Genomic DNA, 27,343 nt, shown 5'->3' on the forward strand with positions numbered 1-27,343 from the left:
GAGCTGACGTATTGTCCCCTGAGGTAAAAATTCTCACTCAAGTAAGTGGAACTCACCAGGTTGTGACACCCACAAATGTTTTCTGTAATCCACGCACAGAAGAGCAAACACGTGACTACTAGTTTCAGCCACAGGTCGTGGGCCTTAGAGCAGGAGGGCCGCTCTTCTTGGAGGGAAGCTTCGACGCGGTGGGCTTCTGGCCTATGTGTCACGGCCAGGAGCGCTCACACTGAGGCCCAGGTCTGGACCACAGAAGCTTTGTCCTCCAGCTTCTACCTGCTCAAGGTTCAACGCGGTCTCAACCGTGGGTCTTGGGACTTCTGATGGCCAGGTGTCAAGAAGACAGACGTGGAGGACCGAGGAGAAAGTGCCGTGGCAGAATTGAACCAGAAAACGACTGAGGCCTCTCCCAACTTATATTGAAGCACTTGGTGACTGTGATTGAGCATCTTGGGAGAATTTTATCACAGAGCTCTCTCCGTATCACTAAAACAATGTTATCTTCATATTTACCAAAATGAACCACATTTCTCCATGACAAGAGACCTTGCCTTTACCCCCGGGGGCAATCAGAAACCTACATTCTGCATGGATCCCTGACTAACGTAGAGCTGCCAGTTTGAATCCACAGCTAGGAAATTTGTCATTGTAGACGAAGGTCGCTTGGATCATGAAATTACACCCTGGAAAAGCGGTGCCTGTGTGTATTACCCACCGTCAAAATGACTTGAGTTTCCCCTGTTGCCAGTTCCACATCCAGCTATTACACCTCTTCCAGGAAAATCAATCTTTTACAAGGAAAGTACGAACGTATCCCGTGAAACATCTCAATCCTCAGTGAATTCAAATAATTTTTATTGAGGATCTATTATGTGCCCAGGCTGTATTAAATTCTGATTATACAGTGATGAATATGTTACAGTGCTTGCCCCTAAGAAGTTCACATTCTAATGGGGAAATCAAACAGTTAAACAGAATGATTAGAGCTCCAGCAGTGGGGTGATGGCCACGGGAACGCCCTCATCTCTGAACCTTGACCACCCAGCAAGCTCCTAGTCGTCCAGGTCGCTCAGATGACCTCCTGAAATGCCAAAGCAGCCCACAAGATTCAAGCCCATAAGCAGCAGTCCCCGGGAGAACCCCTGCAAGTGGTGATAGTATGGATTCTGGTTACTAAGGTATTCTTTCTAAACCACCTGACTTTTTAAACAAGTTAGGTGCTCACTTACTAAGCGCCTTCCCCGCTATGTCATCAAACTGGTAGCCCTCGGGTTGTAGCTGCTGGCAGGTGGGATCAAGCTGTGAACTTGGAAGACATGCCTTCGAGTTTGGGTCCTGGCACTGATCGTGACTGCGGGCAAATCACTTAAGCTCTCTGGTCTTCGGTGTCTTTCTTTGCAAAATAAAATTGAAAGCGTTGTATACGATACCTACCTCACAGGGCTGTGGTGAGAAAATGTACGTGAAAGCACTTTGTAACGTTGTTATTTCTAATCACCCCACTTTCCATAGGCTCTTCCTTCCTCCTCCCTTCCAAACACAGTATTATCATTTACCAGAAGGAGGTATTCTCGCCACCCTCATGCAAGTGAACGGTACAAAGAAGATGAAGTACGTGTCCTCCTAGATATCTGGCTTCAGTATAAGAATTCTGATGCCTCACAAAATGACAAGGATAAAATCCAGAGGACCGAAGCCAGGACCCTATTGCCATATAGATATTCCCACCATGAACACACCACTAGACCTGGACACCAGTCAGCCCTCTTGATGGAAGGCTTTCCCCAGGGCGATTGTAGAGAACCCCCTCTTGGCCCCAGAGAGCTAGCCAGATAGCAGTGGTTCAGGGAATCACCTGGGTTTTGGCTACCAAAGGTATCACCAGCCACTCCAGTGGAGAGCGTGCCTCCTAAGACAGACTGGGGAGACTTGGTTATAAGGAGACGCTGACCCAGATAAGCAAAACACAAGCCACCCCTGACTACGAGATTTATTATAGTTGGGCTGGCAAGAAAAAATTCTAGACATTCATTTATAGCAAAGATTTGGTAACACATTCCTTCTTCAAGCACGCTTTCTCCCTCAGGCCAACCTGGCTCTTATCTCTCTGATTCTGACTTGTCTACTCCTTGTCTGTCTAACAGACCTGTGATAAGCTGTGTTCCTGGCTAACGAGTCTCATAGCACACACACACGCACACGCACGCACACGCACACGCACACACACACACACAGAAGGAGGTATGTTTTCTATCCTACTCACATGGCCAAGCCTTAGCCTAGCCTTCCAGTTCTGGTGATTCAAAATGGATTTTGGGTTGGCTGATCTAATTTGAGTCCAGTCTCACTGGAACAGTCTATCCCAGGTTCAAATACTGACCCTTATTTTGGTCCTGAGTAGAAGTTTAAATGGAGTACCTATGGAGTCATTGATACTCTGCAATCCTCTAAGGAAAAAAAAAAAGATTTTGTCTTTCTACATAGCTTCTACACCAGCTTCTCCACAACTAAGAACACGTTAGCATGTAACTCCAGGAATAGCATAAACTTTCTACAAAAGATCTCTTGAGTGAAGAGAGTGATGATTGTATACCAGAAGATCAGATAGGATTGGCATCCCAGAAGCTCTAAGGTAAGATCTTAAGCCTGAAATAGAAAATTTCAACTATAACCCACTCCTCAGGCTCCCAGAGCAAGGAAAGAGGATTTTAGGAAAAATATTGATTGTGTCAGTTTCCAAAATATTTTTAAATGGGATGGAAAATAATTCACAGTCTCCTCCTAGCGATTTGTCAGAATAGCTGAATCTAATGTACCAAATCAGTGAACTGAGAAATTCACAAATCTTTTCTTAAGGCTATAACATTAAAATTTCATTGTAAGACTTAAAAAAAAAATCGAAAACAATTAAAACAGTGTTTTATAGTTTACAGTCCCCACTTGCCGTGGGAAGGGAGCCAGGGAGACTCAGAGTACCAGCCACCCAAGGTCAGAGGCACTGAGCCAAAGGACCCAGCAAAGAGCAAGCCCACGCCAGGAAGAAAAGCTGTTGCTGAAACGACAGCCCAAGCTTATGAAATAAGATGAATTCAGCTCACGGTAGCTGAGAAAGAACAGACTGATCCAAATCGGGAAAGAGATTAAGACGTTGGAAAAAGTATCAGGACAAATACGACTGGGCAGGAAATGGAGTCACCCGCAGCCACCGATGTTCGTCTTACACTAGCCTTTCTTATGGGTCACAATATTACATCCTAGTTTCCTTTTCAGAAGTAAAGTCCTCAGTATCACTGATGTCACTTACATAGCCGGCCCAAAATAGAAAACCCTTCCTCACCCACAGACATACCTTTTACGGTCTTGCTTGACATCATTTTTTTTTTTTCAGAGATTTTCAATTTTTTCATAAATCTTTGATGAATTATTTTATCAATAAAAATTTGTCAATAAATAATTTCCCGGGTTGAATTCTAATTCCTTCTTGGGTGATTAAACTTGGTAATAAAAATGAATTACTTTAATAGTTTGTCTGCCCTTGCCTGTCCAAGGCTATGTGGGAAAGAAAAGATATTCCCCTCACAGATGACATGTAAGTGAGCTAGGAACAGTTCCAGCCAAACGCCAGGCAAGGGTAGCCAAGGGGACGTTTGGTAGCGACACACAGTGAGCGTTCCAGTTAAACCTTCATCTGCAAATTGTACCTCTGTCAGAGGCAGTCAGCTCTCTCACTGCCACATCAGGATGCAGATGCTGCCCAGTGAGACACAGACACATGGGGTAGAAAAGAAAAACGCAGGCGGCGTTTTGCAGAAAGAGGTGTCCGAATGCAGAGGCTAGCCACTCCCCATCGCTGGCTGGAATGCCAGGCTTTTCAGAAACTCACATTAGAAGTTCCAGCAGCAGATGGGACCCGGCCAATAGACACAGTGGTGGGGCTCACGGGGAAGTTTCTGTAATTAAAGACTGAACTCTGAACGCTTTCAAACAGACTAAGAACTCTCTCCTATTGGCAACAAAGACTGATTTTTTAAACATTATCGCTCTTACTCTATTTCGTAAGGCATGAATGGGTTTGGGAAATAAAGGCAGTCAGTGGATGACGGCCCTGAGGCTAAGAATGAAGAAGGTAGTCTGATGGTACCGAGAGAGAGAGAGAGATCACAAGCTCCCTAGCGTGAGAGGCTGGAAGTTGCTACCTAGGAGCACCGCTGTGTGTCCTTTCCGGCGTGGTGTATGTACAGTTACGCTGAAATGGACCGCCTAGTGAATGTGCAATTGGTTCTTATCTTTGTGTGAGCTCAGGTCTTCTTTGTTGAGTCTTTTCATGCTGTTTATAGAGTTCACAATTTATAAAGAACTTTTCAAAGCTAACAGTTACCTGTTAGTGTCTGAACCAGAGACCGATAGGTACTATCAGCGTTCTAGAATGACCAAGCCAAATAAGCAGCAGCTCTTTAATAAATAAAATTTATTTCAAACAAAATATATCCAGATCACACCAGGAAGACGTAATACCATCTCTGTCACAGCCGCCCCTAGTGGGAGTATAATCCCAAATTTCTCATCTTTCCCACAAAGCTAAATTTCTGTAAGCTGAAAATCTGCATAGAGAATACTATCACTTTAGTAGATCAAAATTTGGCAGCAACTAAATCATTCTTTGTAGGACTCAGTAAAGTTAGACTCTTTGAGGGCATTCTTTCCTTCAATGTATGAAGATCGAGTGCCATCCATCTTCCAGACACTGTGTTCAGCGATGGACCTCACGTAGCAAAATCATGGAGTTCACAGCCCAGGATCAGGAAAAGACGTTAAACCAATAATCATACCAAATGAATGTGTAGTTACTAACTGAGATTAATTCCCTGAAGGAAAGGAACAAGATACAATGAGAGGGCGTGACAAAGAAATCAGACCTGGTTTAGAAGGTTTAGAGGAAGAAGTAAAAAGCTTGTGCTAAAGTAAGAACAATGAGTAGACATTTGGGGTGGAGAGGTGGGGAGGATAGAACGTATCAGGCAGAGAGACCAGCAAGCACTCTTCAGAGAGAGAAAGCACAGCTCCCTAAGAACTAAAAGCCAATGTGTCTGAAAGAACTGAAAAGAGGTCTAAGGGACTGGAGCCCTGAAAGCAAAGGTAAGAAGGTTGGGAGCAGAATCACAGAGCTGGGTAGAAACCAACCTATGGTTTTAGACGCCACACTAAGGAACTTGGTCTCCAGCCTAAGAGGATCCGGAAGCCCTTGCAGGTTTTCGCAAGAATCAAGGAATAAGGTCGTTTGCCTTGTTGCGCTGTGTGGTGCACAGAGAGAGTGCTCAATATGTATGATTGGATAAATTGGGGAAAGCTGTTTTCCTCACAAAGTATCCCAGAGAACTATTATTATGTTTTCCTAGATCAAACCGATTATCAGAATTACAACTCAGAAACTTCCCCTTCAAGAGGCTTTCTGAGATTTCTATTCAAGTGGTGGCAAGAGTGTCATTATTACAGCCTTATCATGTGCATAGTGCATTCAGGGATACTGTCTCTAAAACAGATACAAAAATGATCCCAGTAACAGTCATACTGATGAAAATATTCTGGAAGCTTCCATGAGAGTAAATGAAGGGGTCATTACTATTTATATACTACTCTATAAGGGGCGGGAGCTCAATGTAGAATGAAAAGAGGTGATAAAAGAGCCTTTGAAACATAGAGATGCCCCGTGCAGACTAATAGCACAAGAGGTTGCTGTCTCTCCTCCATCAGCCCTTCCTTCATCCCTGCCTTCAGAGATACCCAGTGCCTCCAGCAACTTCACTTCTGGAAACCAGGGCAGGAATTGGTCTTCTTGGCTTTCCCTGCAGACTAAGGTATAGGCTTTCTCAATTCTGTTAAATCAGTTATCACTTGTCCATCTGTTTCCATTTTGTAAAATTAGTTGACGTCTTTCCTTTTTTATTGTCTCTTTAGCTATTCTCTTTGTCCTGTGTTACACGTTTTGTGTCCTTTTTCTGTCATAATAATGATGTTTGAGGAGGGTATCTGTATGTTCAATCTGAGACAATTAACTAGAACTTTCTTATTGTTCTAATTTGCATTTCCTGGTTGAATATGTTTTTCATCTTTATAGACCATTTTTACTGCTCCTTCATGAATTACCTGCTCTTATCTTTTGGCTGTTTTTCCATCAGGAACTAGTCATTTTCTTATCAAGTTTAGCAATTCCATTTTATATTATGCCCATTAACTCACTGTGTGTAAAATTTGTTGCAAATATTTTTTCCAAATTATCATTTACTTTTATGATTTTTGTACGTGAAAAATGTTTTCAGTTTTTATGTACTATAGTTTATGGAACTCTTTTATTATTAAAAATCATTGTTAATTTAACATTTTAAATTATTTCATTAATTATTGAACCTTCCAGTGATTTTATGCATAGAATGCTTACTTAGCCTGATATCAGTAAAACACTTACTTACATTACCTTCTAGATATGTTTAAAATTTCCCGTTTTTACACTTAACTTTTAATTCGTCTGGAATTTATTCTGTCATGTAGGACAAGGAGAGATTTAAGAAATTAACTGAGAAATATAGTATGTACACCAGCAAATACATAAAATATAGACATAAATTATGAATAATTTCACAAGTAATTTAAAAGCAAGTACCCATCCTACCACAATGTGAATTCTTGTCTAAGAATCTACTTTTGGGAGAATCCAAACTAAACTAATTCATCCTGGAAATGGTCTAGGAAGCATAACCTCAGATGGGTTTCTCTGGACTTGGATCACTCCCTGGCCGGACAGCAGCAAAGAGTGCATTGTTAGCAATAAGTGGGTTCCAGTGACCCATGGCATGCGGTAGGGTTACTATTGCTAAGAGTCTCATCTGCGATGAGTTGGGAGGCAGGAGGAAGAGGAGACACTGAGCTTGTGCAATATCTCTATCATTTGAGAGATACGGTGACAACGGTTGCCATAAAGGACTGTAGATATGGCAGGTGAAGTACCATGGATACGTCACTCAAAGAAAATGGTGGGCTCAAGTCAGCCTACCACCAACTCGGGACACAATGTAAAGTCCGGAAAACCTCTACGACACCCACGTTTATTGCCAGTACGGGCTGAATATCAGGCCTGATTATAAGAGTAGCAGAATTGCAGAGAAAACTTACACAGCCCTGGCAAATTTACCATGCTAAACTCGAGGTCCTGAGAGAGAAGAAGTGAGAAACTGAGGATGAAATGGGGACACGTGGATCCCCGTGTTCTGCTGAACTATCCAGGCCTCCTCAGGTGACGCACTTTCTTTTATTCAAGAATAGCCAACTCCCCTTGCCTGGAGACCATTCAGAGACCTCACAAGAGTAAGATGACTCACAAGATAATACTTGCCTTCATCAAGATTGGCCCCATTTTCTCAGAGTTTGTAGGCATAAAACTAAGGTCAAGGGCTTCTCTGGTGGCGCAGTGGTTGAGGGTCCGCCTGCCGATGCAGGGGTCGCGGGTTCGTGCCCCGGGCCGGGAGGATCCCACATTCCGCGGAGCGGCTGGGCCCGTGAGCCACGGCCGCTGGGCCTGCACGTCCGGAGCCTGTGCTCCGCAACGGGAGAGGCCACAGCAGTGAGAGGCCCGCATACCGCAAAAAAAAAAAAAAACACAAAAAAAACCAACAACAACAACAAAAAACTAAGGTCAAGTCTCAGCATGGCCCACCTGGGGAAGTACTGTTCTTATTTTGGAAGCAAAGGAACTATATACACCAAAAGTTCTACAATACCTAGGGGAACTCCCATAACTCAGGATTTTATGTCCTAGAAGTCCAAATATTATGCTGGGATGGATTTCTTAAACTTGGAAGAAGAATTGACTTACAGTAAATAAGGTGGAAATGCCAGAACAGCTTTATCACAGTTTGTTTGTTTTTTAAATGAAAGCTTCTTTATTTATTTATTTATTTTGGGCTGTGTTGGGTCTTCGTTGCTGTGCGAGGGCTTTCTCCAGTTGCGGCGAGCGGGGGGCCACTCTCACTGTCACGGCCTCTCTTGTTGCGGAGCACAGGCTCCGGACGCGCAGGCTCAGTAGTTGTGGCGCGTGGGCCTAGTTGCTCCGCGGCATGTGGGATCCTCCCAGACCAGGGCTCGAACCCATGTCACCTGCATCGGCAGGCAGACTCTCAACCACTGCGCCACCAGGGAAGCCCCTATCACAGTTTTAAGAAAGGGAGAAAAAGCTTAGAGAGAGAGAGGATACCCTTGAATGAATTAACGCTTAAGACCAGAGAATTCATTAATTGTCTATGTTTCCCAGGAAAGCCAAGAAGAAACTCTCTTCACTAAATCAAAGAGGAAAGTGCTCATTTGGGAATAATGCATTGTTGAGAAAATGCTATGAATCTGTCCTTTTCTAGCTGGGGTGTACCCTCAGGAATGCTGCCATAGAATGAGCTCATCAGTGTCAACAAAATGAGAGGAGTCTGGAATAGTAGAGACCAGGTGTTGCTACTTACCTGTCAAAGTCAAGGTGGATGTAACTACTATACGGGGAAGCAAAGCCAGGATGGAAATTGGGGATCCTGACCCCCAGGGATCTGTGGCAATAGCTAACAGACCAGAGCATTTCCAGGGACACAATAGGTGGATAGTTTTGTAGATGAATAATGGTCCTTCCAAAGAGGTCCACATCCTAATTTCCTGGAACCTGTGAATATATTACCTTACATGGCAAAGGGGACTTGCAATGTGATTAAATTAAGAATCTTGGGATGGGGGGATTATGCTGGATTACCTGGCTGTGCCCAGAATAATAGCAAGGTTCTTTGTAAGGTAAAGGAGGCAGGAGGCAGAATCAAATAAGGGGAAGTGACAACAGAAGCAGAGGTCAGAGAGAAAGAGATTTAAAGATGCTATGATGCCGGCTTTGAAGATGGCGAAAAAGTCCGTGAGCTAAGATGAGCAGGCAGCTTCTAGAAACTGAAGAGGCAAGGAAATGGGTTCTCCCCACGAGGCTTGAGAAAGAGTACGGCTCGACTGACACCTCGACTTGGGCCCAGCAGAACTGATTTCAAACATTTACCTTCCAGAACTCTAAAGCAATGCGTTTGTATGGTTTCAAACCACTATGTTTGAAGTAACTTGTCGTGAGGGTTAGTTGTATTTATCGATTTGGCTAGGCCATCATACCCAGTTATTCAATCAAGCACTAATCTAGGTGCTGTTGCGAAGGTATTTTGTTAATATCTACAGTCGGTTTATCATTCTTTAAGTGAAGGATTTTGACCTCGGTAATGCAGGTGGGCCTCATGCAATTTATTGGAGGCCCAAAGAACATAAATGGAGGTTTTCCAGAGAAGAAGAAATTCTGCCTCAAGCCCACAACATGAACTCCTGCTTGAGTTTCCAGCCTGCTGGCTTTTGCTCTACAGATTTCAGACTTGTCACCCTCCACAGACTCGTAAGCCAAATTCCTTAAAATTCATAAATTGATATAGAATCTCCTATTGATTCTGTTTCCCTGGATTACTCTGGCCACAACACTTGTTGTATTAACAATAGGAAATGAACGTAGGTGGCTAACAGTGGTATTGCTTGATCTATACAACAGAAAAGACCAAAAGTAGGTAGGTCAAAGATTGATGCCAGACATGAAAATAAAAAAAAATCACTAATCTTTTCCTAGTTTCTACACTTGAGCAAGTTTGAGCCAATCAATGGAAAGGAATACCAGTTCTTCCCTGAAGTACCCTCCAGTTCTTTTGAAAACGGACCTAAACTAGGAAATAGGTCCTTTTGAAATGGACCTAAACCTGGGAAATACAATGTAATATACCGAAGAAAGAAAAATGCACAGAACATTAAGGGTTTTGTTGAATAAAACATGTGAGCTGACACTGATACCAGGAGAACCAAAATGCTATCATAGATCTTCCTTACAGTGGGAGCATGTCAAAGCCAGGTGGGTAAATAGAAGCCGCCCAAGTTAACCTGAAAGGGGTCCAATGGGTACAAAGACTGTGGTCATTTCCCCGCTTCCTAAGCACAGGTTAGATGGATATTTTTAGCAACTGTTATAAACTGTTACATTTGCTCCCTAAACCTTGGATTAAAGCCCACAGTGGCAGAAGAGGCCAAGCGAAAGCTTCTGAAAGTACACTCCCTCCAAGATAGTAAATCAGAAAAACGCTGCACACTGGGTGGGAACTACGGAGACGTAGGATCGCTCTGAAAAGAGTGCACCAGCAGATGGTAGAGGAGTGGTCTCCATCGTGTCCCTATTTAATTTGCCACTCCAACACCTGCAAAAATCAGATGGATCACGGCAGACGACAGTAGACCACTGTGAACCTAACCAAGTGGGAGCCCCGATCTCAGCTGCCAAGCAACTGTTGCACTTATTATGCAGCTATTGATCTGGAGGGTTCACCAGGAAGGACGATAAGAAGTCGTTCACGGTCACCTGGCATTCATAACTTTGACCCAGTGTCATATTAACATTCTTGTGATAAACGGACCTTGTTTACCTGGAACTTCTGCAGAACCCGAGAGTGGTCCGTTCTACTGATGACATCACGTGAATTGGAGCCGGGAGCAGAAAGTAGCTTTGTGAGAAATGCCCCTGTGAGGCATATTATAAAGATGCAGGATCCTGCCAAACTGATGATGTTTTTAGAATTTCAGAAGTTTGTGACATGCTAAGACATGCCCAGAGAAACCGGCAAGGTATTACTCCTCACACCTTTTATCACCATGAAAGGCATAATGCCTCGTAGTCTTTTTCTGGATTTTGGAGAAAGAACATGCCACATTTAGAAATACAGCTCTGACTTATTTATCAGTCGGCAGTTGACTCAGAAGCATGTAGTTTTGAGTGGGGCTTTGCAACAGAGTTAAGCTGTGGAACAAGCATCCTTGTCCCCGAGATCACGTGATTCAGCAGATCCCTTGGTGCTTTTGTGGAATAGAAGGTCGCCACTTAGAGTCTTTTGCAAGCGCCAATAGAAAAGTCACAGCACGGACCTCTAAAGGGCTTGGAACGAGGCTATGCCATCTGCAGCAGAGAACTAGTCACCATTACAAACAGATCCTAGATGCTACTGGACTGAACTCCGAACCAAAGGGTATTAAGTGATTGTGCAGCTGGGGCTTCTCCCCTTGATCTGGATATCACATCAATCACGAGTTTGGTGGGGGAAGCGGGGAGGGGGAATGGGGAGGGCATAGTAGCCGTCCATCATATTGTGGAAATAGTACATTCTGGATCAGACCCAAGTCAGTTCAGGAGAGCATAAGTAAGTTATACGAACAGGTGTCCCAGCCCCTTCCATTACTCCGTTACATCAATGTCTCATCTTTAGTGAGCTAACAGAAAAGTAACAGGTAACAGAGAAGGAAGAACTGAAGCCCGGTTCACGGATAGGGTGACTTGATATTTCTGCAAGCTGAAAATAGTCTGCTGTTGCACTACAGCTCGTCTCGGAGAAGCCCTGAAAGACAGTGTTGAGGGGAAGTCCTGCATAGCTCACTTTACCATCAGGTGTCAATGAGGAAAGGAATGGCCTAAGTAAGGTAAGTATACACCCAGATTCCCGGGCAGTGGCTTGTGAATCAGGGACTTGTAGCGACTAAGAATGGAATAGTGGAAACAAGGAGATATGAGGAGGAATCATGTAGATGGACCTTCGGGGGTGAACGCAAAATGTGCAGATCTCTATGCCCTGTACCAGTGCCACCAGAGCCCAACTACCACAGGGGAAGCACGGGACAACCAGGTGATATAAATGACGCATCCGCTGGGAGTCACCCAGCTTCCTTTTTCAACTGCTCCAATGCTGAACACAATAGGCTCACTGGCAGGGACAGGGGGTGCCAGAGGGGAGAGCAACATTAAATAAATAGTTACCCAAAGTGTTGTTGGATAATGAGTTTCAATACTAAAGGAAACAAATATAGGGCACCATAAAAGTGTAAAAGAGGGAACCAACCTTAATCTGGAGGGTCAGAAAATGCTTCCTTAGAAAGTAAGATCTGGGGCTTCTCCGGTGGCGCCGTGGTTGAGAGTCCGCCTGCCGATGCAGGGGACGCGGGTTCGTGCCCCGGTCCGGGAGGATCCCACGTGCCGCGGAGCGGCTGGGCCCGTGAGCCGTGGCCGCTGGGCCTGCGCGTCCGGAGCCTGTGCTCCGCGACGGGAGAGGCCGCAACAGTGACAGGCCCGCCTACCACAAAACAAAAACAAACAACAAAAAAAAAGATTCTTGGGCTTCCCTGGTGGCGCAGCGGTTGAGAGTCCGCCTTCCGATGCAGGAGACGCGGGTTCGTGTCCCGGTCCGGGAGGATCCCACGTGCCGCGGAGCGGCTGGGCCCGCGAGCCATGGCCGCTGCGCCTGCGCGTCCGGAGCCTGTGCTCTGCAACGGGGGAGGGGCCACAGCAGCGAGAGGCCCGCGTACCGCAAAAAAAAAAAAAAAAGAATGAAAGTCAAACAGGAGGTAGCTAGACAAAGAGGAGCCAGGCAAGAAAAGAAGAGTATAATAGACAGCTGTGTGAAGGCCCTGAGATGGGAAGATGTTGGATACACATGAGCAAAGAAAAGAAGACGGACTGGCTAAAACACCACAGGAGAGTAGAAGAGGAGGAGAAAGGCAAGGCAGAGGAGATATTGAGGGCCCAGTGAAGCAGGGCTCTTCAGTCCGTGGTCAAAGATCCTTTGTTGCTATCGTTGTTCTTGACATTGTCGTTAGAATAGCTCTTCCTCCTCCTCTCTTTCTTTAGCTGCCCCCTATTCAAACTTCAGGTCTGACTTCTTTAGGAAACATCCCCTGATCCCCCAGATTAGCGCTGGTTGTTAATGTTTGTGTTTATTTTAAGAGCTGGAAACCATGAAAAAGGACCTGGCGATAGATAAGAATTTGGTAACGGCTGGCATATAGATGACATATGTGGAGTAAGGAAATGAAAGCATGATCCCAAACCAACTAGAGGGAAAATTTTCCTTAAGAGAAATTAAGAAGGAACAACCTGAGAAGTAGTGAGAAATAAGGGAGAAGAATATAGTGTCCTCAACTCAAGGGAAAAGAAAATTTCGCAAAGAATATTTTTAACTATGTTAAAATCGAAAAGGAGATCAATTAAGATATGGTCAATGGACAAATATATCCATTTGATTCAGCACCAGGAGAATCTACACCAACAGAAATTGGCAAATGCCAAAATCAAGGCTTAATTTATTGTTTTCTTGATTGTCTAGACTTAAAGTGATAGAGCAAATGTTAATAATGCAGATTAAACTTAAAACTTTGTCAATGTCTGTAGCCATTGCACTGTGAATAACAAATAATTAGGAATAAAAAAAATTGAGCACATATATTCTTCCTGTATTTGAAAATCATTATCCTAGTGTCAGCAAATTGCTCACGTCATTAACTCTCAAGTGAATTCCAATACACATTCTCATCATTTCACTTTCATCTTATTCATTAACAGTAAATGAAAATATCAATCAGCATCTGTGTAGGAACTATATATTTTCATCAGTGAAATCATTAGTTAGTTATAGATACAAGAATGACAAAAATCAATGAAAGTATTCTGTGAGAATCAATGGCTATAGGAAATTTACAATAAAAGTATCAAATATTACTATTTATAAATTGTGTGCCACACATGCTTCATGTCAATAAAATTTTTAATAAACTTATATAAGTATACATGCATTTTTTTTTCAGAGAGCCAACTGTCATACCTTTACCAGCATATACCACTATCCCTAACCATCACCAATAAGCATTAGAGAAATGCTCAGAACATAGCTATATAAATTAAAACAAATTCACAAATGTGACTTTGAAATAGATATCACAAAAATGAAAAGAAAGGAAAGTTAATGCAAATTAGCTGCCATAATGTGGTTTCTGTGGAGAGTCTAGATAGTTGACTTACAAATTTTGGAACAAATGCCATCAGAAATAGCTTCAGAAACAAAAAGTCTGACTTTTCACTCATGATTTGCTAAATTGGTTCAGCTACTTTAACCTTCACATAGAACTTTTAAAGCCTCTGCTACATTTATCTCACATTACTGAAAATGTCTCTTCCCTTCTTAGTTAAATAAAGAGGAATTAAAGTTTGCAAAGGAAACAGGGAAATTAACATGAAACAAAGGAATATGGCGGTAGTTTTAACGTACTGTCCACAATTCATACTTCCAGGCCTAATTGTGCTGTCATTAGGTGTGGTCTTGACTTAGTAACTCACCTCTAATAACTAGAATACGGTAGAAATGACAGAATGTGTCTTCTGAATGTAGGTCTAAAAGATAGTACAGCTTTCATCTTTCTCTCTTGAATCATTCCCTCTCGATAAGCAAGGTGCCCATATGCCTTAGGACACATGAACAGCCGTGTGGAAAGATCCACAGGGCAAAAAACTTAGGCCTCCTGCCAACAGCCAGCACTAACTCTCCAGCCTTGTGAATAAACCACCTGGGAAGTGGTTCCTCCAGTCCCAGTCAAGCCTTCAGGTGCTAAAACCTGAGCTGACCTCTCGACTAAAACCTCTTGAGAAACCTTGAGCTAGAACCACCCAAGTAAGCAGCCCCAGAATCTCCTGCCCACAGAAACTGTGATGTAATGAATGTTTGTTCTTTAAACCACTAAGCTTGGCGGGGAGGGATTTATTATGCAGCAATAGATAATTGATGCAGATACTATGGTCAATGAACCTTAGGCAAATTTAGGAACTATAACGAATGCAAATTTGAACTTCTCTAACAAGCCATTAGTGTAGTAGCAGACCCAAAGACACCTTGCTTTCACCTCCTTGCTGAAGGATAATTGGTAGTTCCAGACGTGACAAGAGAAGAATTCTTAGAGAAGAAAGTACTTAGTCTAGACTTTGAAACTTAGGTTACCTTTTTAGTAAGTAGGACTGGATAACAGGTGTCTGGATTAGCATATTTGTGGTGACAGAAATTACAACTTCTGAGAACTATAAAATAGCTGAATAAAGCACAGGAAAACTTCTAGAAAAATAGTTCTCAAAGTGAGACATCTCTTGGGGTGCTTATTTGAAATACAAGTCCTGGGTCCCTTTCACAAAATTGATTTGGTAGATTTAGCAGGGGCCCAGGAATCTATTTAACGAATATCCCAAGTCATTCGTATGCACATAGATGATCCCTGAAATACAATGTGAGAAACTGTGCAAAAGGAATAATGAAATCTCAGGCTAGAAACATAGGTTAGGACCAGATAACTTGGATTTAAATGCTGAGCTGTGTGGTTGGTATATGATACAGTGAGATGTCACTGAATTTTTAACAGGTTTTGTTTGTTTGTTTGTTTGTTTGTTTTTGCGGTATGCGGGCCTCTCACTGTTGTGGCCTCTCCCGTTGCGGAGCACAGGCTCCGGACGCGCAGGCCTGGCGGCCATGGCTCACGGGCTTAGTTGCTCCGCGGCATGTGGGATCCTCCCGGACCAGGGCACGAACCCGTGTCTCCTGCATCAGCAGGCGGATTCTCAACCACTGCGCCACCAGGGAAGCCCTTAACAGGTTTTTATTATGAAAATTTTCATGTGCATGTAGAGCTAATTAATCGTCATCACCCATATCTAGCGATGATCAAGATTTTTGTACATTTGCTTCATTTTTCCTTTTTCATAGTGTTGATCTTGCTAATAAAGTATTTCAAAGCAAATCATAAACATGTTATTTCACCCCTATATCTGTCTAAATGTGACTCTGAAGGTATGGACAGCTTTTTAGATAACCACATTGCCTTTATCATACCTAGAAAAAATGAACAGTAACTCATTGATATCACCTAATACTGAATTTATATTCACATTTCATCAACAGCCTTTAAAAAAACAATCCTTTTACTATCAATTCCAAATCCAAACAAGGTCCACACACATATAGCTTTTGGTGCTATATCTTGAGACTATCTTAATCAAGAGCAATCCTTCCTCACCTCCCTCCTTTCTTCTTCATGTCACAGACTTGGTGAAAATGAACATTTGTTCTATAGAATGTTACTTGATGGGGGTTTGTCTTTTTGCATTCTTGTGATGCCATTTAAGTTAATATGGTATCCCCCATACTTTAAATTCAGATCCATTTTCTTCTTTTTTTTTAAAGAATACTTCATGAGTCTGAGTACTTCATAATGCATGAAAAATCAGGAAGCACATAATATCAGTGTCTTCTACTCTAAATGACATGAAGATTGATTAATGGGTTCCAGTGGTGAGAAACTGACCCTTCCGGGGTCAAATACCCCCAACAAACTTTGATCTAATTGTTTCATTCAATGTGAATGATTGCTTAAATAAAAATTTTCATTAGGGGTTGCAAAATGTTGATTTGTCTGTCTTTTATTTCTTCTATCCCTATTAGATGGGATTATTCTGAAAGGAAATTTTCCTGATGAACTAAGGCAAGACCATCTGATTACTCTGAAATACCATTCACATAGGAAAGATGGGACGATTGCTTAATTCTTTCTCATAACTGCCAGTTGTTAAGGTTGGTGAAAGCAAAACTTTCGGGGGTTCTTTGGGTTTGTTTGGTTGCCTGGTTGATTTTTTTTTTTTTTTTAATGTTTGTAACCTGATCAGAACACTGCTTAGGAGAATTCATCATGACTTTGACATTTTTATTTTAAATAACCTGGAGAAGAATGCATTTCAAGTTAATATTCAATTTTTAGCACCTCTTTAAAGAAATATTTATTTATTTGGCTGTATCAGGTCTCAGTTGCACTGAGCAGGCTCTTTGTTACGGCACACGGCCGTCTCTCTAGTTGTAGGGCATGGGCTCCAGAGCGTGCAGGCTCAGTAGTTGCGGCGCACAGGCTTTAGAACCCACGGGCTTAGCTGCCCCGCAGCAAGTGGGATCTTAGTTCCCTGACCAGGGCTCGAACCCGCGGCATTGGAAGGCGGATTCGCAACCACTGGAACATTAGGGAAGTCCCTCTTGGCACCTATTGAGAAATATTTTTTGACTTCTTAAGAATTGAATAGTCATTAAAACCTGAGAATGCATGAACCCATTGGATACATACTCTACTGCGGCTGGGCTGAGCAACATTTAATTAAAGTTTCAGCAATAACAACAGCCTCAACACTTGTATAACGCTTGGCTAGACATGAATTGGTAACTCTAGACATGTAAAGAACAAACTATATATGCCTATTTGGTTTGTTTACTTTTTATCTGAGACAAGCTCAAACTTACAGAAAAGTTGCAAGCACAATACAAGGAAAGTTTTTTACTATACTATTGGAGAATAAGCTGAATATTTTTAGTGAGTGTTGCCTAAAAAGAACATTCTCTTTTCTTACATGACCACAATAAAGCCATCAAAGTCAGGAAATTAACATTGCTACCATACCTAGAATTAGCCCATTTTTTTCAGGAACCCTGCATCTTTTTAGTGGGCAATTTATTTGGAAACTAAAATCTGAGAGCTAGATATGCTCATTGCTGAACGCAAGCCCTGAGAAGGAAAAGAGCTAGGGAATACATGTAGGAACGCACACCCACTCCACATTTCTAATCTATGTTTATTCCTATATCATCTATTTTACATATTGAAAACCGTAAACTCATATCAAAATCTCCAATTCAACACTACAGTTTTGTCCATTTCCATATTTGTAACTCCCTTCTCTGACAGTGAGAAACCTTACTCCTATTTTCCTCAAATGCTTATTTTTTTTCATTAGTCCTTCTGTACGTAACAAATCCAGCTCTCCACACACAGACAAGCCCTCTGCCTTCTGCTTCAACTGCCATACCCTATACTCGGGGGCTTCTGCCACCACCCAGACCTTACAAACACATTACCTAGTGTCTGACATCCGTGACCGGAAGCCTCTGCAGAGATACCCTCTTCATGCTACCCAGGCTCCAATCCCACGCACTGGGCCCCGCGTTCCACCCCCAGCTCAGATGCCTATCTTCCTCTGTCCACCTGATGGAAGAGAAGGAAAGAAAAGGGAGGGTGAAGAAAAAGAGCTTCCTGTTTATTCTCAGGCCAAAAGAAATGTATTTACACACACACACACACACACACACACACACACACACACAGAGTCCATCTCCATAAAGCTATAGAAGATCTATAGATAGATAGATATAGTCTATCTAAAACTAAATCCAGTCTAGTCCCAGGGATTCTTTTGCCCAAGGAGTTCTAAATGGCAGGTTAGATCAAGTCCCTGCGAATATTAGCAAGAACAACTTCCAGTCGTTTCTGGGCACTGCAAAACCAGGTTCCACGGAGCTCTCTCTGCTGGCGTTTCTTCATCTTTCCCAGAGGACGAAACTCCTTTAGGGACGGCGGCCACCGCTAAAGCAGGAAGCAGCACTGGCACCAGCTGGTAGCGTCCCACTGCTGCGCCGCAGGTAAGGTGCAGGAGAGCGCCCCGAGGCGGAGCGGGGTTGGGCGCCAGCAGGTGCGTGCCCGGGGCCAGGGCGCTTCTGATTGGCTTTTTGCTGTGACTCCCCCCAGCTCCCCCCCCCTTCCCCTGCAGGCGCGGGGGGAGGGGCGTGCTCCCTCGGGAGACCGCGTCCCAGCTTCGCCCAGGACCTCCCAGGGTTTCAGCGCTCCGGCCCGTGGCCGTGGCGGGGGACGGGGTGGGGTGACGACGGGGAGAGCACACCCTAACTGAACAGATCCGGGGTGGAGGGAGTTAGGCTGTGGTTTCTCAGCGTTTGCCGGAGAAGCCTCGCGCCGTATTAAACCTGGGGGTCCTGAGTCAGAAGGGTAGGTAACTCCGGACTTCTGTACCTTGAGAGTGTTCAGTCAGAATTGCCCAGAACGCAGGTGCCTTTCATTTTTCTTCGGGCACCCTCCCCTTGCTTCCGCATTTAGTACGGAGTCTCACCGTGGTTGCTGAAACTGCAAAATATCCCTGCCCTAAAACGACTCAGCGGAGAGTTTTCTGCAGATTACCGTCCTAGCTGGCCGCAGGGTGCTGGGAAAAGGGGACGGAGGGGATTTGGGGGCGAGGGAGTCTGGAATTTGGTACATTCTATAACTGTACCAGAGCTTTACTTTGCATCAAGAAAAGGACTACATAAAGTCGGTCTAGAGCGAGAGATGAAAAATGAGAAACGTATTCAGAGACAGCATTTTCTAAAAAAATTCTAATATTGATTTTAGATGGTGGACGGTCATTTAGCAATTAGATATCTATGAACACGTAGATTATGAAGGAGTCTTCTATACATACATGTATTCTATGAATGCATATACAAGTATGCGTAATGTCATATTATATATGAGAGATTTTCAATGTGTGGGCACCAACGGTGAGAGCTGCGATCCCAGCTTGAAGACGGCAAAGGGCAGGCGCGCTTCAATCTTCTCCCCGAGGGCCCTCCTCGCGCCAGGTGCGTCCAGCCTCGCCCGGAGCCGCTCGCCCGCCGGCGGCCGCGCACTTCTGACCCGAATCGACTCGGCCTCCAGCCAAGAGTCCGCTCCGCATCCGCTCCCGCACTCCAGCCACCGGCGGGGGTCCTACAACACCGGAGTCAAATTACAACCGCAATTAACATATGAATTTACGAACGAAAAAGAAAGGAGCAGGGAAGGAAAAAAAAAAAAACACAAAACGCTAGAGCGGGCGCCCGAGCGCTCAGTTAGCAGGAACTTTTCCCCGGGTGTAAAAACTCTTTGATTGGCTGCTCGCACGCGCCTGCCCGCGCCCTCCATTGGCTGAGCAGACACGCGACCGGCGCGAGGAGGGGGCTGGGAGAGGAGCGGGGGGAGACACACTGGCGCGTGCCGCTTTTTAAAGGGGCGCAGCGCCTTCAGCAACCGGAGAAGCTTCGTTGCACGCGACCCGGTGTGTGATCTCCGAGTGGGTGGGGGAGGGTCGAGGAGGAAAAAAAAAATAAGACATTGCAGTAGAGACCCGGGAAGGGTTTTTTTTTTGTTGAGCTTGTTTGCCAGCGGCTCCTCCGACCCTGCGCCTCCGAGCCTCTGCAGTGCAATGTCCCGCCTGCTGCATGCACAAGAGTGGGCTGAAGTGAAGGAGCTGGGGGACCACCACCGCCATCCCCAGCCGCAACACCTCCCGCAGCCGCCGCCATCACAGCCACCTGCGACCCTGCAGGCGAGAGAGCATCCGGTCTATCCGGCCGAGCTGTCCCTCCTGGACGGCACCGACCCACGCGCCTGGCTGGCTCCCACTTTGCAGGGCATCTGCACGGCACGCGCCGCCCAGTACTTGCTCCATTCGCCAGAGCTGGGTGTCTCCGAGGCCGCGGCGCCCCGGGACGAGGCGGACGGCCGGGGAGAGCTGGTGAGGAGGAGCGGCGGCAGTGGCAACAGCAAGAGCCCGGGGCCCGTGAAAGTGCGGGAACAGCTGTGCAAGCTGAAAGGCGGGGTGGTGGTAGACGAGCTGGGCTGCAGCCGCCAGCGCGCCCCTTCCAGCAAGCAGGTGAACGGGGTGCAGAAGCAAAGGAGGCTGGCGGCCAACGCCAGGGAGCGACGCAGGATGCACGGGTTGAACCACGCCTTCGACCAGCTTCGCAACGTTATCCCGTCCTTCAACAACGACAAGAAGCTGTCCAAGTACGAGACCCTGCAGATGGCCCAGATCTACATTAACGCCTTGTCCGAGCTGCTGCAAACGCCCAGCGGCGGGGACCAGCCGCCGCCGCCGCCGCCAGCATCGTGCAAGAGCGGACACCACCAACTTCGCGCCGCCGTCCCCTACGAAGCAGGCGCGGGCACCGCGACCGCGGCGGGGACCCCGCCAGCCTCGGGAGGGGGGCAGCGGCCGACCCCGCCCGGAAGCTGCCGGACTCGCTTTTCGGCCCCGGCCTCCGCCGGAGGATACTCGATGCAGCTGGAAGCTCTGCACTTCTCGACTTTCGAGGACAGCGCCCTGACGGCGATGATGGCGCAAAAGAACTTGTCGCCTTCGCTGCCTGGGGCCATCCTGCAGCCAGTGCAGGAAGAAAGTAGCAAAACCTCGCCGCGGTCCCACAGAAGCGACGGAGAGTTCTCCCCCCATTCCCATTACAGTGATTCGGATGAGGCATGTTAGGAAGGTGACAGAGACCCGGGAAACTGAGACCGAGACACAACGCCGCCCTTTCCCAGGGCGCGGGAAGCCCCGCGGGTAAAGATCCCCGCACCCGTTTAAAGTTTGCTAAGCGGTGGTCGTTGTTTAGCAACGGCTTGGCTTCGGATGGCAGCTACATTTGATGGTTTGCAAAAGCCGCCGCTGCTCCAAACTCCCTGTCGTCCATATTGTTCGGTGAAAGCTTGCTGTTAAAAGTTGGGTTCTTTCCTCCCACAGTCCGCTCCCCCTGTAGAGAGATAAGGTACAATTATATGTACTCATACATAGCATCATTCTTCTAGTTCCCTGCTGCCAATACGCTGCTAAAACGTCGCATCTTCTTCTCTGTCGCTGGTTTGTGTTTGATTTCTTTTATACCCTGAGGCATCCATCCCTGTGTGTTGCGCGCACTCAGTGTGGGAGAGAGTATTCCGAGGTTGTCTCCCAAAATGCATGATGAAACGCAAAGTTAATGCTTCCAAAGTGGATAACTTTTGACTATGGAATTGTCAGAAAGCAAGGAACTCTGAGGTTTCTGTATCGTATAAACATACCCAGTATGTATATCGGACCGCGAGAACCTTGGCGTCTTTTAGGAAACTTGGCGCGCGCACTTTATCAGCCGCTACTGCCGCGGCTTTGGGACAAACTCAACTGCCAATTGCAGACCAGTTTTGTTTCTGTTTTTTAAACACGGCCACTTATCCTTAAACTCTTTGCAAATGTCTGTTTTTAAAAATCAAATAAAAAAAAAAACACATCTAGTAGTGTCAAAAGCATTTGGTCAATTTTATTCTGCTTTGTTAATATTAGAAAACTTATTTATTATTGAGTGTTTGCTACCATTTCTACTTATCTTGATTCGGTTTTTTTTTACGTTTTCTACTCGAGATCATTTTATTTTAATTTAGCAAAGCCAACTGCCATTGTTTTATGTATTCCTTTTGCAAATGATAAAAATAAACGTGAAAATAACTTCTATTTGTCACTTACTTATTTCATTCTAATATAAGCATTAAAAACAGTTGAAAATGACCTTGAAGATTTGGCTTGTCTTATATTAAATGCAAATTTGTGTGACCCAAGAGTTCTGAAGAAAAATTCCGTTACAGACCTTGTGCCTTCACATAGTACCAGAAACCCTATATAGAAAAGTGTTTGAGTCAATAATTAAATTGTGAGGTAAAACCTTTCCCAAACTTGCAGTACAGTTGTGCCTCTAGAACCTCTCCAGGATCTTTCCATGCTTCCTTATTCCATTCCCAACAATTTCTGCAAGAAATTGAGATCTCTTAGGATCTAGCCAGGGGTGGTGAACTTTGCCAGGATTAGCTATTTCACTTCATAAAAACTTTAGCCAGGCTGAAAGCTTTTCTTTTAGTTGAAATACACAACACAAGCTTTCTCTACTTTCCTCCCCCTGTCTCTCACTTTCTCTCCTCTTTCTGGGGGGAGTGAGAGAGGCAGGGAGAGGAAAAGAGAACAATGGAAAAGAACTTGAGGGAAAAGGGGTATCAGGGCTCATTGATTCCATGAGCAGTTGTCCCAGGAAATCATTGAGCTACACTCATTTTTTTTTTCTTTCCAAACAATTCTGCTTCTTCCAATGAAGATGATGTTTGCTTTAATTTTGTCCTTCTGACTTAACGCCTATGTAGAAAACTTTTAACTATATTTTTGAGTCGGTCACAGAAACTAACAGTGATTTTGAAAAAGATTGAAAAAGCCAATACAGCGCGTGTATGGAGAGATCAGAAAGCAGACCTTTTAAAATGTGTTTGGCAAACGTGAGAGTAAAACTATTTGTTAAACTAAAGATTGGGCGAATTTCCACTGGCTAAACTTCGCTGGATTTGAGAGGTTGATTTTAAGCTAAATCCTTTGTGTTTTGTGTCTACATTGAGATAACAAATTGCGAGAACAGGGAAGCGGGCTGGGGGGGGGGGGAGGGCGCAGCGAGAGAAGGTTAGTTTAATTGCTCCTGCGTCCTCTTCTCCCCGCCAGCACCTTGAAAAAAAGGAGAGCGCCACAAACTGGGTTTGCGGAAAAAAATAATGGGTGAGGGAGTACAGTTCTAGTCTTGAGCAGGGAACCGAGGAAGAAGGGATCCATGGCTTTCACCTGAAGCCGAGGACCGAGGGAAGCCAGAGCCTCCGCCAGCACTCTGCGAGAGGTGAAAGGCGGCTCGTGATGCTTTCCAGGGGCAGAAACAATGCACCTGTCCCTTAGATAACCTTTTGCACCCAATGAGTTTGCCGTGCTCTCGATAAACATCAGGAATCTTCGGGCTGCTGAATAAGTCAAGCAATTGCTTCTAACACATTTCCATTTCGCTCTCAATAAGCAGACTCAACAGGCATGGACATACAGCAACCTTGCAGAACGTGCACACACAGTTTTTTTAAAAATAGTTATTTGGCTTGGTTTGTTTGCGTGCCTGTGTGGATAGAGAGAGAGAAGAGGACCTAGAATGCTTTTACTTGTTACGAATGAGTAGGGGAAGGACAGGACTAAGAAAAATAAAGCTGCGATATTTTTTTCTCAAGGAAAACCATCTAAATTTCATTTTCCAAAACAGTTTATGCTCCTTTTGTGTTAACCAGAGTTAAAAACCTCTTACAAGTTATTACTTTTCTTTTCATGGGCTCGTAGAAATTTCAAAACTCTTCCTTCCCATCTTTTATAAATGAAGAAACGACTCCCCCTGACTTGAACCAAAATTACACAGCTAGAAAATGTCAATATCCAGAACTGGAGCTTACTACTCCCACCCACTAGGTCAATGTGCCCACAAAATTTTCTCTAAGAAAATCGATAGTTAGAAACTACAGCTATGTAAATGTTCAGGGGTCTTTTTTTCCCCCCTTGTACCACAATGATAGATATGTATACTTTTAAATGTTAGTGGCATTATATATGAATTGGAGAAAATGCCAGCTTCATTCAATGGAGTCGTTTTCCATTTCTTCTGAAGAGAAGAACAGCCATACAGAATATCAGATTGGAAATTCCATATCACACTGATTGAAAAATGAGGATGAATTCTTCTGACCCATCAAGCTATGCAGAAAAAAGCCAAATTTACTTTCTGATAAATTAAGTGTTCAAAGTTCAAATGAGGACTTTCACCTCTTTTCTTTTCTTTCCTTCTTTCTACTACTTTCTTTCCTTTAACACTGGCATTTCTTTGAAAGAGATGTCCAATCACATTTCCATTTTAAGGTTCTGCTATGGACTTTGCATAACAAACGTTTGGCGGCTCTGCTCTCTTACACTCCATTAACAAGCTGTAACATATAGCTGCAGGTCGCTATAATCTCATTAATATTTTGGAAACTTGAATATTGAGTATTTCTGAGCACTCATTCCCCATATGCCAGACCACTCCTGCCATGCTGACTGGTTCCTTTCTCTCCATTATTAGCAATTAGCTTCTACCTTCCAAAGTCAGATCCAAGTATCCAAGATACTAGCAAAGGAATCAACTATGTGTGCAAGTTAAGCATGCTTAATATCACCCAAACAAACAAAGAGGCAGCATTTCTTAAAGTGATGAAGATAGATAAATCGGGTCAGTCTTTTGCCAGGCTGCTGGTGCTTTCTAGAGTTTTAGATACATTAAACAGCTTGCTTTATATTCTGTCTTCCACCCCACCACCACTTTTATTTGTGGAGGATTTGGGCTCACCACACTTTTCGAAACGTATTTGATTTCACAGAAAACTGAAGGAAGTTTCTTTTTGGCAACTGTCAAGTTTAAACACTTCTCCATGGTACCTTGTTCACTGGGGGTCCAGCTTGACCAGGAAAAGAAAGGGGGGGGGGTTGGTTAATTTCCTTAATCTTAACCAAGGCAGGACCAAGGCTTTCATTAGGCCTTTCTATTGATTTTAGAGATTTAAACCTGAGCCAAGTGAGCAGTCTTTCATTAAAAGGATATCTTGTAATTACTTCTCCCCTCTGCTCATTTGAAAGTTCAAGAAAGAGATGATCAACTTCCTCTCGGCAGTTCCAGAGGCCAGTTAGGGTTGGAAACGAAAAGTAGCAGACCGATCTGGCAACCGCACTCTAGACTTGTCAACTGCACTCTGGAAAAGCCAGCAAGTCCTAGTGGGAGCTAAACGCGACCTCGCGTCGTTGGATCGCTGGCCGTCGGTGTTGCGAGATGGGGACTGGGAGGCAGTTGGAATCAAGGTGAAGTTTTTCCTCGCTGCTTTTGACCCCTGCTCTCGCCAGCCATGCTCACCCCTAGGTCGGGCAGAGTCCCGCACGCGGCCCACGGGGGCCCCTCCCCTTCTGCTAGGCCCCTTGCAAGAAAAGGCGAACGGAGCGCAGAACGGGTTAAGTGCCGGGATGCGGGGGAGAGGCCGGGGAGGAGAGAAGTCGGGGGAAGATAAAGAAAAGGACAGGAACCGAGAAGCGTGGAGGTGCTTTGCCGTAATGGGAGCGTTTCTTAATTAGAGGCCGGCTGACAATAGAGGCGCTGGCAGAGACTCCTGGCCGCGGTGCCCAGCGTCTGGAGCGGAGCACGCGCTGTCAGCTGGTGAGCGCGCTCTCCTTTCAGGCAGCTCCCCGGGGAGCTGCGCGGCCACATTTAACACCATCATCACCCCTCCCCGGCCTCCTCAACCCCGGCCTCCTCCCCGTCCGCGGCCGTCCTCGGCCCCCCGCCGGCAGCGCTCGCGGGGGCGAGCGTCTCCCGCCGCCTCCCGCGCCCGGCCCCGGCCCCCCCTCCTCCCCCCAGCTTCGCAGCGGGAGCCGCCACCGCCCGCAGCCCCTCCCGGCAACCGGCCCGGCCAGGGGAGAAGCCGCCGCGCAGAGCTACAGCCGGGCGATGCCGCGGGCGGGCCGCGGGGTCGTCCGGGGCGGGCGGGGGCGCCAGAAGCAGCGGAGCGGGGCCGGGGAGCCGGCGCTCCCTCCCTGCGGCGCCAAGGGCCTCGCGGCTGCGCCGCGCGACCCCCCGGCCCAGGGCTTGCCCTGGAAGATGCGATCGCCTCTTCTAGTCAGAGATTCAGTTCTTCCGTCCCCCGCTTAGGCTAAAATGTTCTATAGTCTCTCTGTCTGTGGAGGCTGAGAGTTTAATCGCAAAGAGTGCACGCGCGCTGTCTCTCACAATCCAGGGCTCAGTGTACGACTCTCCTTCCTGCCGCTCCTTCAGAACTAAAGCATTTGGGAGCAAAGATTTGGGGCCTCTCTCCATTCCAGAGTGCCTTTTGCTCTTTCAGCCCTGCTTCCAAAACCAAGAGGCAAATAAAAGTGGGTCTTGCTGCCTAATCTTCAGGGAGCCGAGGCCCACGCTGCAAGTTCATACTTTTCTTCCGGGGAAACCGGAAATTTCCCCCAAAGGCATGAAAAACTAGATGCTCTCCAATATAAGTGCTCTGGTTTGGGTTTTAGTTTTAACAATTCTGATTAAAGAGTCAAGTGATCTCATAAAGGATATGCTGTTTTGATGGCCAGCAGGTTCACCAGGCCCAGCTTTTCTCAGGATGAGGAAGGAAGGTGTGAGCTAGGATCTCAGGTGGCTGTCTTGGGATTTCCCAATCCAAAGGAGGTAGTTGTTCCTTGAGGCCACTAGCCACTTATTTTTCTCTTCCAGAGACAGTTCCTCACAATCCTTTCTTGCCTTTCTGCCCCTACAAACTCTTGTCTCTGTGGTGCTGGTGGGGGAAGGACTAAGACTGGGGGAGGGGGGCCCTCAACCTGGGGGTGAGGTAGCATTTGAAGAAGGAGTAGGCATCATTTGTGGCCTTTGTCTCTTAAAGGCCACAAAACTAAGAGACATCTGAAAACATAGGGCCACTAGTGGATCAGGAAGGTAGAAGGTCAGTTCTTTTCATATTTAATAACATGTATCTGCTTCTGGAAACAACCTAGCAAAAATATACAGGATTTTTCCCCCCTAAAATTTCTTATAACGCAACAGATGTTGATTTGGTAGGTCAAAGGATCACGCCAGGAAGCTTCCTATAGCATTCCCAGCTGAATCTGATGCAAGTTAGCAAAGGACATTATGAAAAACGCTGACCTACAGGAGTCTCTGATGGGCCGCTTTTTGAGATTGCCTGTGGAAATGAACACTGGCTATAGTGATCCCCTTTTGCCTTCTTTTATGACACTCAGTCATTCTTCCAAGAAGACAGAAGCAGACAATTTAGCTTCTTGGAGCCCATGAACCTGACTTTGCTTTCACCCTATGGGGCCTGGGACAATATGCTCTAGGCCTGAGGTATTTTAACTCTAAAGTGACACCAGCTGCCTTTGGAGGCATAAGGG

The 27,343-nt window shown here is 45.4% G+C and overlaps 1 protein-coding gene across 1 annotated transcript; it reads left to right on the top strand.

The window, feature by feature from the left end:
- Positions 1–19,987: 19,987 nt before the first annotated feature.
- ATOH1 (atonal bHLH transcription factor 1) lies at positions 19,988–26,102 on the top strand. Its single transcript, XM_067036982.1, has 3 exons — positions 19,988–21,044; positions 25,140–25,407; positions 25,529–26,102. Exons 1-3 carry the CDS (start codon positions 19,988–19,990, stop codon positions 26,100–26,102), a joined length of 1,899 nt encoding a protein of 632 aa, XP_066893083.1.
- The last annotated feature ends 1,241 nt before the right edge of the window (positions 26,103–27,343 follow it).

The sequence above is a fragment of the Kogia breviceps genome, chromosome 6 (genome assembly GCF_026419965.1).
Source record: "Kogia breviceps isolate mKogBre1 chromosome 6, mKogBre1 haplotype 1, whole genome shotgun sequence".
Taxonomy (NCBI): Eukaryota; Metazoa; Chordata; class Mammalia; order Artiodactyla; family Physeteridae; genus Kogia; species Kogia breviceps.

Bases quoted from the DNA above. Each gene is read 5' to 3' on its own strand.
- ATOH1 (XM_067036982.1), top strand. From the start codon at position 19,988: ATGTCCCGCCTGCTGCATGCACAAGAGTGGGCTGAAGTGAAGGAGCTG. The intron at 21,045-25,139 runs GTTAGGAAGGTG...ACCGCACTCTAG, and splicing joins CAGTGATTCGGATGAGGCAT to ACTTGTCAACTGCACTCTGG. The intron at 25,408-25,528 runs GTTAAGTGCCGG...TTTCTTAATTAG, and splicing joins GCGAACGGAGCGCAGAACGG to AGGCCGGCTGACAATAGAGG.